Here is a 13,280-nt window from a genome sequence, read left to right as displayed (position 1 = left end):
TTCTCTTATTTCTGTTTAGTTCTTTTATTGAAATGAGAAAGGGAGTAGAGATTAACAAAATGAATGTAAAGTTAGCATTATATCTCAATTTGACTGTGATTTCAACAAGGCTTTTCCACGTCCACCTGTATTTTTGTCCATCTGATGAGTTAAGCCTTTTTCAACTGATTTTTATAGTTCGTTCTTATGTTGTACTGTTATACCACTGTCCCAGGTTAGGGGGATAGTTGGAATCCCGCTAACATGTTTAACCCCGCCATATTATTTATGTATGTGCCTGTCCCAAGTCAGGAGCCTGTAAATTCAGAGGTTGTCGTTTGTTTATGTGTTACATATTTGTTTTTTCGTTCATTTTTTTTTACATAAATAAGGCCGTTAGTTTTCTCGTTAGAATTGTTTTACGTTGTCTTATCGGGGCCTTTTATGCGGTATGGGCTTTGTTCATTGTTGAAGGCCGTACGGTGACCTATAGTTGTTAATGTCTGTGTCATTTTGGTCTTTTGTGGATAGTTGTCTCATTGGCAATCAGACCACATCTTCTTTTTTATATTTTCAGAATCTGCACTGTTCATTTTCAGAAAATGAAAGTTAACTCGACTCATACTCTACTGACATATTAGATAGATAGATAGATAGATAGTTTATTCTCATAAAACCATGCAAGTACATATGTGAAATGTACCGAAAATACAGAATTCAAACCCCAAACGATAAGGCATAACACAATATCTAACCGAACCCACAACAGAAAGATTATAATGAATGTGACCTACCAAATTAGACTATTTATCGGATTTGTTAATACATGAGCAACACGACGGGTGCCACATGCGGAGCAGGATCTGCTTACCCTTCCGGAGCACCTGAGATCACCCCTAGTTTTTGGTGCGGTTGGGTTGCTTATTCTTTAGTTTTCTTTGTTGTGTAATGTGAACTATTGTTTGTCTTTTTTTTTCTTTTTTCATTTTTAGCCATGGTATTGTCAATAGATATAGGAAGATGTGGTGTGAGTGCCAATGAGACAACTCTCCATCCAAATAACAATTTAAAAAGTAAACCATTATAGGTTAAAGGACGGCCTTCAACACGGAGCCTTGGCTCATACCGAACAATAAGCTATAAAGGGCCCCAAAATTACTAGTGTAAAACCATTCAAACGGGAAAACCAACGGTCTAATCAATATAAACAAAACGTCAGTTTATTTTGGATTTATGAGTTTGATCGTCCCTCTTTTATAACTAGATACCTGAATGTTGGGTGAATAAATACCGAAACATGTCGTATAGCAATGCAAATTCACAAGCCACAACACAGTACTATTCGGAAAAAGGTCACGTTCGGAAATTAGCAGAAGAAGACATAGATTTCAAACCACAATCTAAGCAGACGTGGTAAAAGTGTCGTTAATTAATTTCAGCAATCATTATAAAGATCAACAAATGCATGATGTTGCCCTAAAAGCAAATAAACAAACAATAGAACATAACACACAACATAAACACCCAATGACTAAGCAACACGACCCCCCCCCTCCCCCTAAAATATTGGGATGATCTAAGACAAACAGACAAACAATGCTACATAAAATACAAACAAAGATAACTAAAGACTAAACCACACGAACCCTACCAAACACCGGGGTTGTTCTCATTTGCCTCGGGATGATAAACAGATTCTGCTTCACATGTGGCACCCGTGGTTTTGTGAATATGGTTCAAACCCGGCAAGTCTAATTTACGGAGTCTCATGAAAACCATTTTTGATACCTGTGGTAGTCGTGTTTTTAAACCAGTGTTCATTCTTATGGAAACCAAATGTGCTTTTGATTTTCTTCTAGTATTTTTATTCTTTCATTAAAACAAGGTAAAATTCAGAGATGTGCTTTTCAAGATGAATTTCAATAACATAGATTTATCCTTAAATTTTAGGTCATGTTGTATACTATTGTTTTCTCTTTGAATAATTTATAATGAAAACAAGAAGATATGGTATAATTGTCAATAAGACAACCCCATATGACATTGACGTAAGCAGATCCAGGTCACCTTACGACCATCGAAATGATAAAAAACAATATCATCTACCTATATAAATCTAGAATATATCGCGCCATTCCAACTAATCTCAAAATAAGAGGATGTAATGGATAGTGTAGGTCTAATAATATTGCAAATAACATAACCTTGTCGAGGCACCTGGTCTTCATCAATTTTCGATTTCATGAGTCTCTTCTCATTTTGTAATTTGTTTTCAACTATTCTAGTAGATTTGAACTATTGACATTACAACTTGGTTTATTATATAGACATTAAACATGGTATATCATAACGAAACCTCTCCGTCGTAGATCTAAGTGCAATACCATGGTTTTAGTGTTTTGTTTTCATCTTTTTGTTGATTTTCAAGTTGACCAATCTTTTCTAGTGACGTGTAAAATATTATGTTCTGTTTTGTTTGGGTTTTTTTTTATAATAGAGTTCAGAAATTATTGCAGGGTTTTTATAAATGTGAATGGTGCGACTAGGTGTATTCCTACATCTGACACATTTTTCTAAGTAGAAATTTTTCAAAAATACCAATAATTTTCTTTCACTTTTGTTTAATCTACAAATATTGCAATATTTTTTTATTTGCAGTTGTTGTCTCAGAATGAACGAAGTTTTTATTTGCAAATCATTCGTTGCCGTTCTCTTTTCTTCGACATCACCGAATAATGAAACAAAAATAAAAAGTCTATCTGGATTGAGCAACACAGAGGTGTTTCGCAAAAGCAGAAAGCAAGTTCAATATGATTTCAACTTATAACTAACCATGGTTGTCAGACTTAAATTGTTTCTTAAAAATGTCCTGAACCAAGTCAGTTAACTATTGTTTCGTTGTTTTATTCTTACACTTGATGTTGTACTTCGTGAAATGGGTTTGTTTTCTCTCAATCTGTTTATGACTTTTAATCGGAGGTATACTACTGTTGCCTTTATCTATATATCAATCAGAAACCTTCCATCTGATTTAGTGTTCAACGTCACAATCAGTGTGCAAAAAGCATTACCTTTTACATTTAAGTTTTGAAGAGCCATATTTATATTTACATGCAATAAAAATAAAACGACTGCCAAAATTATGATGTGATATTATGTTAGTCATAATGACTCTACATGGCCATGCAGCAAAACTGCTTTATCCAACTTGTGTATAAATGTGAACGTCAAGATAAGATACAGACTTAATTGTATCTCGTCTCCAGTTTAATAGGAAAGATGCTTTCAGCTTTGTCACCAAAAATTGTATTATTCAGCAAGAGAAAATCATTTATATAGCAAAATGAAAAGTTAATGGATACTGCCAACATCTGTTCTTCTTCATCAGACGTTTCTGTATAAAGTCAGGCTCCTGTGAAATAAGGAAAACCTCGCCAATAATTGTTATTTCATTTCCATGTGATAAGCAAGGTGTATTTTCTCGAAAATGTTTTGTTGGCTTTTGTTTCTCATTTTACCTTTTTGGTCGCAATAATTCGTTCACATATTGTTTTCAATTGAATTGCTTCTCTATATTTCCATTAAATGGTACTATAGGAAACAAAACGTGCATGAAAAATTAAGAAGAAAGAGATTAAAATTTATTTTAATATACATCAACCATTATAAAAAAAACTGTAAAACATTGACATCAATTTATCATGGACTTCTTGGATCCTAATATGTTCCTTTTTTACCTGCAATGATGAAAACAATGTTCAAATAATAAGGTGATTGCATTGCATTACTAAAGGAAGATTACAGTTCATATTCTCAAAAGATATTGTTAAATGTACATTCCGCTAAAAATGCTCATACTTTCAGTTTTATGTCATCTACGGTCGTTCTTATCTTTTCTTATTCTTCCATACATCTCCTTCTTTTCCTTCAGCTTTTCATGTTTGATTTAAATAATTGGTTTCAAATTAATCTAAATAACTTAGAAATCAAACGAAAAGAATGAACAGGGTTTATGGAAAACGACTTGTCCCATACAATGTCAAAGCTAATTTCAAATTTTTCAAGTCTTTCAAATCAATGTGCATTTGTTTACACCTTACTATGCTGAAATTTAATGTAGAAATGTCGATAAAGTCTCCATAGAGTAAAGTATGAGCAATCAATGTAATATTGTTACAAAATATTTACCATTTACCACCCAATCTTAGATAATTATCCAAGTCATTCATCATGCGGCATTATTGTTTAACGTTTTACTTTTACTCATATTCGTTTGTCGGAACATAAATCTAAATTAATCAACGTGACGAACTAAGGTCATTTTTTTTAAACCCTCTCAAATTATAAGTTGTATTTGTATCATTATTATGAAATTTCACATTTGAATAACAACTTTTTCTTCTTTTTAATGATGTAGGATTACTTACCTCCAAATTTACCAAAACTGCTCAATCCACTTAGACCTCGTCTTCCATTTAGTAGTCCACCATTGACACCAATATCATTACCATTCATACCACCAATACCGTATGATCTAAAACCATTTAAGCCACCAATGCCATAAGATCCATAACCATTCAAACCACCAAAATCAGATGATCCAAAACCATTTAAACTACCAATACCACCAATACCATTTGATGCAAGGCCATTCAAACCACCATATGATCCAAAACCATTCAAACCACCGTATGAACCAAAACCATTCAAACCACCAATACCATATGTTCGGTAATTGTTAGCACCGTATGCCCCGTTCAAACCATATGCTCCATAACCATTCAAATTGTTATATCCTCCAAGTCCTGTACCGAATCCATTACCATTGAAAGGTCCGATATTTTTACCGTAAACACCGTAATTTCCATTACCACTGAATCCATTCAATCCTCTGCCATGTAAATACCCGTATCCAGGATATCCACTTTGAATACTATATCCATTGTATCCAGCATATCCGCCAATGTTTAATGGTGAACCGTAACCATAAGCATTGTTGGAATATCCCCCGTATCCGTATCCTAATCTACCATAAGATGGATATCCAAATCCACCATTTCCTTGAAATCCATTGCTACCAATATTACCTGGTCCGAATGGATTTCCATATGTTTTCAGGTTATGTTTGGGACTGTATCCTTTTTCACCGGCCTCCGATGCAACGAGTCCGAAAAGGACAAAAGAAATCAATACTATTGGTGTCATGTTTGTCGGTTCTGAAACGATTTTCAATAATTCGTCAAAATAGAATTATAATAATAAAACCTTTAAAACATAAGCAAAAACGGATCACCGAAAATTCTTAAGTAGATTAATGAAAGATAAAAGTTGCAAATAAAATATTGATATATATACGAATTGTGACGATTAACATGATCTTTTGTGAGAGAAAGACGAATATCTTTTAAAGAAAATCAAGTACTTACCTCTGTAATGATCTCTGCTGGTGTGTTCCTTGTGATACGTATTGTTTACTGCGTCTTATATGATATACTCACTGACCACACATTATGTTATAATCAGTTATAAAATAAACATTTAACAATGATAAAACTGTAAAGTGGGTTTAATTAACAAACAAAAACCAAAAAAAAACGGTTAACCACAATGATAGAAAATATTGTCATCAAAAATATTGTTACTATTGTTTTATCCTTTGTTATCGTGGTTTAGGGACTTTCACCTATTTGAAATATTTGAAATTCATAATGCAAGTGTAATTCAGTAAAAGAAAAATTTCCCATTTTATTTAAGTTTTAAGTTGTGTATTTCTAATAATTTAACACTGTATTTGTAATTGATCTATTCAAACTCGGACTCATTATTATCGTTATTATCCGTTCGTTTTGATGTGTTTGAGCTCTTGATTTTGCAATTTGCTGAGGGAATTTCCGTTTTAAATTCCCTTGGAGTTCGTAAATACATTGTTTTTACTTTACTTCTTGCATTCATTTTCATTTTTTTTAAGAAGTTGAATTATGATTTTATTCTTTTGGAAATGTATAAACAATCGTCTACATAACAATGTGTAGAAATTCTCAAGACCGAATGACATGAAACCATGCAAAATCTGGGATGATACAATGTACTCTTGAAGGTCTTGCCTATCCTGCTCCAAACATATCACCGGCTGTTTCGTTCATGGTAATGGCAAACTCTTACAAAACGTTAGTTAGATGTTTACCTGTGTAGTACGTTTATACAATAAAGGCGAAAGATACTAGAGGAACAGTCAAACTCATATATTGAAAATAAACTGACAACGCCACGGTTAAAAATGATAAAGACAAAACAGACAAATAATAGTACGTGAGAAACAACATAAAAAAACTAAAAACTGAGAGTCGAGAACCCCACCCCAATCTGGAGGTATGATTGTTTGTGTCTCATAAAGGCATTGTGTCTATCTCGGTTGCTCATTCAATTTTTTACTGAACTATAACAACTGTTATATAATTCGGTGTATAAATAACCGATAGCACACGATTTAATAAACCATTTTCTTCGGGGCATGCATTACCAAATAATGAATATAACATTTACCCGTTGGTTGATAACGTTAAATTTGGTTAGTTTTCATGGCTATCTCCCCTTTTTCAATTTATTTTCAGGCTCGGCGTATTTGTTTCTTTTTCTTATATCGTATCAGCTGGAAATTATAAACTTCATATGCTAATCATAAAAGCTGAAACATATTTTTTTTTATTTCATTTTGTTTATCTCTTGCACGAAAAGTAAGCTACTTTTTGGGGTAACAACATTGTTTACGAAACTGTCCGACGACAGAGAAACTCATTCCAAATGATAGTTTTTTGGAATTTGAATTTGAAACCAAATTTAATACCCAGAAAAATATCGGAATGAATTATTTGTCTCACAACAAAATACAATGAAAATTTTGCCATTAGCTGTCAAACGTACATTCAATTTCCCAGCTACCCTTTACTTTGTTATGTGTTCAACTATTTTAAAAACATTCATGTTCTTTATGATAGTTATATTTTTGTCAAAATTATATATTTTATTTTCACAAGCCATCTCTGACCTAAAAATGTATAAAATACAATATATTTATATTTACTATTCTTAAATAACATAAAATAATTTGACACTTCTAACCAATACTGTAGAAATGTCATAGATTCGAAAATCACAAAACAACAAATATTGAGAATGTTTCATAAACCGCAAATATAGTAATGAAGAACACTTTTTTTGATTTATGTAAAAATATATCATTAATTACAATATCTTCATTGTGGTTAACCTTGAAAACATAAATAGTCTATTACAATGGTTCTTTGTTGCTTTGTGTCTTTTTTTTAACAAATATCATCAGAAATTGAAAATGTTTCACAAATAAACTCATCATAGATACCAGGACTAAATTTAGTATACGCCAGACGCAAATTTCGTCTGCAGAAGACTCATCAGTGACGCTCGAATCCAAAAATGATAACAAGGCCGAATAAAGTAGGAAGTTGAAGAGCATTGAGGACTAAAACTCCTAAAAGTTTTGACAAATACAGTTAAGGTAATATTTGCCTTAGGTAGAAAAGCCTTAGTATTTCAAAAAATTCTAAAATTTGTTAACAGTAAATTTATAAATATAAAAATATCAATGACACCCTCGGGGAAATAAATCTCCACCAGCAGTGGCATCGACCCAGTTGTTGTAAATAAACTCATTATAGATACCAGGACTAAATTTAGTATACACCAGACGCGCGTTTCGTCTACAGAAGACTCATCAGTGACGCTCGAACCGCTAATACAATTATAGTGGATAACACTTTTTTTGTTGTTTAAGTACAAATAAATAATTTATTACAATATTATCTTCGCTGTGGTTAACCTTGAAAACACATATCGTCTATGGTCGTTCATTGCTTTATGTATTTTTAATAAATATCAAAACTTGCGGTTTGTGATTACAGTATATAGGTCACAGCGTTTACAGAATTTTGTCATTGCTAACTTAAATTGTTTATAGCTCGCAAAAAAGCAGGTTCAATATTTATTCCGCGTGACGATTTCTGAAGTCATGATGTTGCATCATAATATTGATGATAGGAAAGGAATAACTTAAATTTAGGGATCGGATTCGAGTTTTGAGGGTTCTATTTTGAATTTTGATGATGATTGTTTTGAGTTCTTTTTTTTTTAAGCGAGTGTATGGTATCCGGATTAAAAATTGAAATTAAACATACACAGGCAAATTTCACTCGCTATTGGGCTATAAAAATATGCATTTTTTCTTGGAGAAAATGAAGGTCAAAATTAATACATTAAATATATTTAAAATTGAAGATTAAGTTTTGCCATTTGAATAGGGATTTTCCGTTTCGAATTTTCCTTGGAGTGCATAATTTTGTGATCTTATTTTTTATGTGTGTAAAAAATAACGAGGACACATACTGTGTTGAAACAGAAATTATCAAGATAATTGATCTGTTTATTTTAGCCATTTCAGAGTTTTTTCCAATGCGCAGTGGTCATTTCCATAAAAATATGGTGTGCTTCTCTTATTTCTGTTTAGTTCTTTTATTGAAATGAGAATGGGAGTAGAGATTAACAAAATGAATGTAAAGTTAGCATTATCTCTGAATTTGACTGTGATTTCAACAAGGCTTTTCCACGTCCACTTGTATTTTTGTCCATCTGATGAGTTAAGCCTTTTTCAACTGATTTGTATAGTTCGTTCTTATGTTGTACTGTTATACCACTGTCCCAGGTTAGGGGGATAGTTGGAATCCCGCTAACATGTTTAACCCCGCCATATTATTTATGTATGTGCCTATCCCAAGTCAGGAGCCTGTAAATTCAGTTGTTGTCGTTTGTTTATGTGTTGCATATTTGTTTTTTCGTTCATTTTTTTTATACACAAATAAGGCCGTTAGTTTTCTCGTTAGAATTGTTTTACATTGTCTTATCGGGGCCTTTTATAGCTGACTATGCGGTATTGGCTTTGTTCATTGTTGAAGGCCGTACGGTGACCTATAGTTGTTAATGTCTGTGTCATTTTGGTCTTTTGTGGATAGTTGTCTCATTGGCAATCATACCACATCTTCTTTTTTATATTTTCAGAATCTGCACCCGTTCATTTTCAGAAAATAAAAGTTAACTCGACTTATACTCTACTGACATATAAGACATATGTGAAATGTACCGAAAATTCAGAATTCAAACCACAAACGATAAGACATAACACAATATCTAACCGAACCCACAACAGAAAGATTATAATGAATGTGACCTACCAAATTAGACTATTTACCGGATTTGTTAATACATGAACAACACGACGGGTGCCACATGTGGAGCAGGATCTGCTTACCCTTCCGGAGCACCTGATATCACCCCTAGTTTTTGGTGCGGTTGGGTTGCTTATTCTTTAGTTTTCTATGTTGTGTCATGCGTACTATTGTTTGTCTTTTTTCTTTTTTCATTTTTAGCCATGGCATTGTCAGTTTATTTTGGATTTATGAGTTTGATCGTCCCTCTCTTATAACTAGATACCTGAATGTTGGATGAATAAATACCGAAAAACGTCGTATAGCAATGCAAATTCACAAGCCACAACACAGTACTATTCGGGAAAAGGTCACGTTCGGTAATTAGCAGAAGAAGACATAGATGTCAAACCACAATCTAAGCAGACGTGTTAAAAGTGTCGTTAATTAATTTCAGCAATCATCATAAAGATCAACCAGTTCATGATGTTGCCATAAAAAAGCAAACAAACAAACAATAGAACATAACACACAACATAAAAACCCAATGACTAAGCAACACGGAACCCCCCCCCCCCCCCTAAAACATTGGGATGATCTAAGACAAACAGACAAATAATGCTACATAAAATACAACAAAGAGAACTAAAGACTAAACCACACGAACCCTACCAAACACCGGGGTTGTTCTCATTTGCCTCGGGATGATAAACAGATTCTGCTTCACATGTGGCACCTGTGGTTTTGTGAATATGGTTCAAACCCGGCAAGTCTAATTTACGGAGTCTCATGAAAACCATTTTTGATACCTGTGGTAGTTATGTTTTTAAAGCAGTGTTCATTCTTATGGAAACCAACTGTGCTTTTGATTTTCTTCTAGTATTCTTATTCGTTCATTAAAACAAGGTAAAATTCAGAGATGTGTTTTTTCAAGATGAATTTCAAGAACATAGATTGATCCTTAAATTTGAGGTCATGTTGTATACTATTGTTTTCTCTTTGAATAATTCATAATGAAAACAAGAAGATATGGTATAATTGTCAATGAGACAACCCCACATGGCATTGACGTAAGCAGATCCACGTCACCTTACAACCATCGAAATGATAAAAAACAATATCATCTACCTATATAAATCTAGAATATATCGCGCCATTCCAACTAATCTCAAAATAAGCGGATGTAACAGATAGTGTAGGTCTAATAATATCGCAAATAACATAACCTGTTCGGGGCACCTGGTATTCATCAATTTTCGATTTCATGAGATGCTTCTCATTTTTTAATTTGTTTTCAACTATTCTAGTAAATTTGAACAATTGACATTACAACTTGGTTTATTATATAGACATTAAAACATGATGTATCATAACGAAACCTCTCCGTCGTAGATCTAAGTGCAATACCATGGTTTTAGTGTTTTGTTTTCATCTTTTTGTTGATTTTCAAGTTGACCAATCTTTTCTAGTGACGTGTAAAATATTATGTACTGTTTTTTTGGGGTTTTTTTTATTTTTTATAATAGAGTTCGGAAATTATTTCAGGGTTTTTATAAATGTGAATGGTGCGACTAGGTGCATTCCTACATCTGACACATTTTTCTAAGTAGAAAATTTTCAAAAATCCCAATAATTTTCTTTCACTTTTGTTAAATCTACAATATTGCAATATTTTTTTTATTTGCAGTTGTTGTCTCAGAATGAACGAAGTTTTTATTTGCAAATCATTCGTTGCCATACAACGTCCTCTTTTCTTCGACATCACCGAATAATGAAACAAAAATAAAAAGTATATCTGGAATGAGCAACACATAAGTGTTTCGCAAAAGCAGAAAGCTAGTTCAATATGATTTCAACTTATAACTAACCATGGTTGTCAGACTTATATTGTTTCTTAAAATGTCCTGAACCAAGTTAGTTAACTATTGTTTCGTTGTTCTATTCTTACACTTGGTGTTGTTATTCGTGAAATGGATTTGTTTTCTCTCAATCTGTTAATGACTTTTAATCGGAGGTATACTACTGTTGCCTTTATTTATATATCAATCAGAAACCTTCCATCTGATTTAGTGTTCAACGTCACAATCAGTTTGTAAAAAGCATGACCTTTTACAGTTAAGTTTTGAAGAGCCATATTTATATTTACATGCAATAAAAATAAAACGACTGCCAAAATTATGATGTGATATTATGTTAGTCATAAGGACTCTACATGGCCATGCAGCAATACTGCTTTATCCAACGTGTGTATAAGTGTGAACGTCAAGATAAGAGACAGACTTTAAGGGAAATCACACTATTGTTTATACGCATCGCTCTCGGCGCCGCCATAGTGTCGTAATTATATTATGACGTCGCCGTTTTCGATTCCGTCTTAAAGGTTTCTAATTCATGAAAAAGCGAGCGCTCGAAGGGACGTCCACTAAAGCAGGAGAAATGATAATAGACATATCTTATTTTTTACAACTGATATGTTGTACTGGCAAGTTTCTAGATTGTATTGCGATGTTCCTGCGGAATACAAAATAATTGGCAAATACTGCAGAATAAAAGGCAAAAAAAACAAAGATTGAATGAAGAGTTGCTAAAATATAAAGAATAAAAAATATTGGAAACACAAAATAAACATAAATAAATGAATGACCCACTATCCAGACTATTATGATAAAAAGTATATATCAATACAAAACACATAATCATCATGCATAATCAACACTAAGAACGTTAGAATTTCATAGCATATTCAATGTAACTTAGTCAATGTAACTCCGACCATTTATTCGATAACGAAGTCGGTGACATGAATTTTTATTTTATTTTCTGATGTATATGTTCAATATCTGATTGAATTCTAAATTTCAAACAAAAAAAATTGACTCATCTTGACCTTAAGTGCAAAAATGAAATTGCTTCCCGAAATTGACAAAATGTAAAAAAAAAAGTAATGAAATGACACAACTTTGGCAGCGTATCGCCGCAATGTGGTATGTAGGGTTCAGTGTATATTTTCGGAAAGGGAGGGGGGATGTTACAAACAGACCAAGAGTACCAGCATATTAGCGTATAGCTATCGGAATCTGTAGTTTTCCGTTCAAAAGAGGGTTGTAAATAAGAACAATGAGTTTCAACTTACAGTTTTCTCCAATCTGATTAAAATATTGATCTCTGATTACGTTATACTACATGTTTAAAATATTGATGCATGCAACATCATAAATATAGTCTCCTATACTACATGTATAAATAATTCATCAAACATCTCATTTCATATAAGAATTTATTCGGCTCAGCCTGTCGGGCTTTTACAAAGCAGAGTCAAAATTCATATGTTCTAGTTCTGAATATGCATTTAACTTGCCACTGGACGTAAATGTGACAAGTCCTATTTGATATCGTTATTATTTCAAATGTGACGACAGAAATGATATAAGGGTCGTCCATCTTTCCCACATGTTCCTTTAATATCTAACGCCTCTGAACTCTGAACAGTTAGGATCAGGTTGGGCAATTTTGGATACAATATTCAAGCTTGATACGATCCAAATTTGGATTGTGATAAAAAAAAAAATTTGACATAATATAGGTTTCTGACACAAAATAAATGTGTTCAAAGATATTAAAAATCTATTATGCAATACTGTGCAATTGGAGATTTCTTCTTGAGATATTTCGAAAAATCTGCCCTGAAAAAATGAAACGCCACCCCTCCCCTCTGTAATACAATTTTAGATAGACCCATACACTTAAACACAAGTTATTGTAAAATAGTAAATTAAGTAGAATGCTTGTTTGTGGCCCCTATTGATTTTTGAACGTTTTGAGCAAGTACATGTACTCCTTAAATCAATTTCAGCCTTTTATTTGTGATGTGGAATTTTGTGGTACAATTTCAGAGAGATCCATTACTTCTCAATGTCATATTAGAAATTTATGAAAATCAAAAGGGTATTTACATTAACAGACATGAACAATTTATCAAAGTTGTATGAGGATTGATGAAAGCGTTATTGATTTATAATTGTCCGAAAACTGGGAAATCCCCCTTTTTAATGAATAAAACCCTATAAC

The 13,280-nt window shown here is 32.7% G+C and overlaps 1 protein-coding gene across 1 annotated transcript; it reads right to left on the bottom strand.

The window, feature by feature from the left end:
• Nucleotides 1–3,696: 3,696 nt before the first annotated feature.
• LOC134716721 (PE-PGRS family protein PE_PGRS16-like) lies at nt 3,697–5,431 on the bottom strand. The gene is made up of 3 exons (XM_063579725.1): nt 5,406–5,431; nt 4,407–5,195; nt 3,697–3,716 (listed from the first exon to the last, which is right to left on the bottom strand). The coding sequence occupies exons 2-3, from the start codon at nt 5,182–5,184 to the stop codon at nt 3,697–3,699; spliced, it is 798 nt and encodes a 265-aa protein (XP_063435795.1). The 5' UTR covers nt 5,185–5,195; nt 5,406–5,431.
• Nucleotides 5,432–13,280: the final 7,849 nt, after the last annotated feature.

Source organism: Mytilus trossulus, chromosome 4 (genome assembly GCF_036588685.1).
Source record: "Mytilus trossulus isolate FHL-02 chromosome 4, PNRI_Mtr1.1.1.hap1, whole genome shotgun sequence".
Taxonomy (NCBI): domain Eukaryota; kingdom Metazoa; phylum Mollusca; class Bivalvia; order Mytilida; family Mytilidae; genus Mytilus; species Mytilus trossulus.
This window is presented reverse-complemented; position numbering and strand designations above follow the sequence as displayed.

Bases quoted from the DNA above. Each gene is read 5' to 3' on its own strand.
- LOC134716721 (XM_063579725.1), bottom strand. From the start codon at position 5,184: ATGACACCAATAGTATTGATTTCTTTTGTCCTTTTCGGACTCGTTGCA. The intron at 3,717-4,406 runs GTAAGTAATCCT...TCATCATTGCAG, and splicing joins CAGTTTTGGTAAATTTGGAG to GTAAAAAAGGAACATATTAG.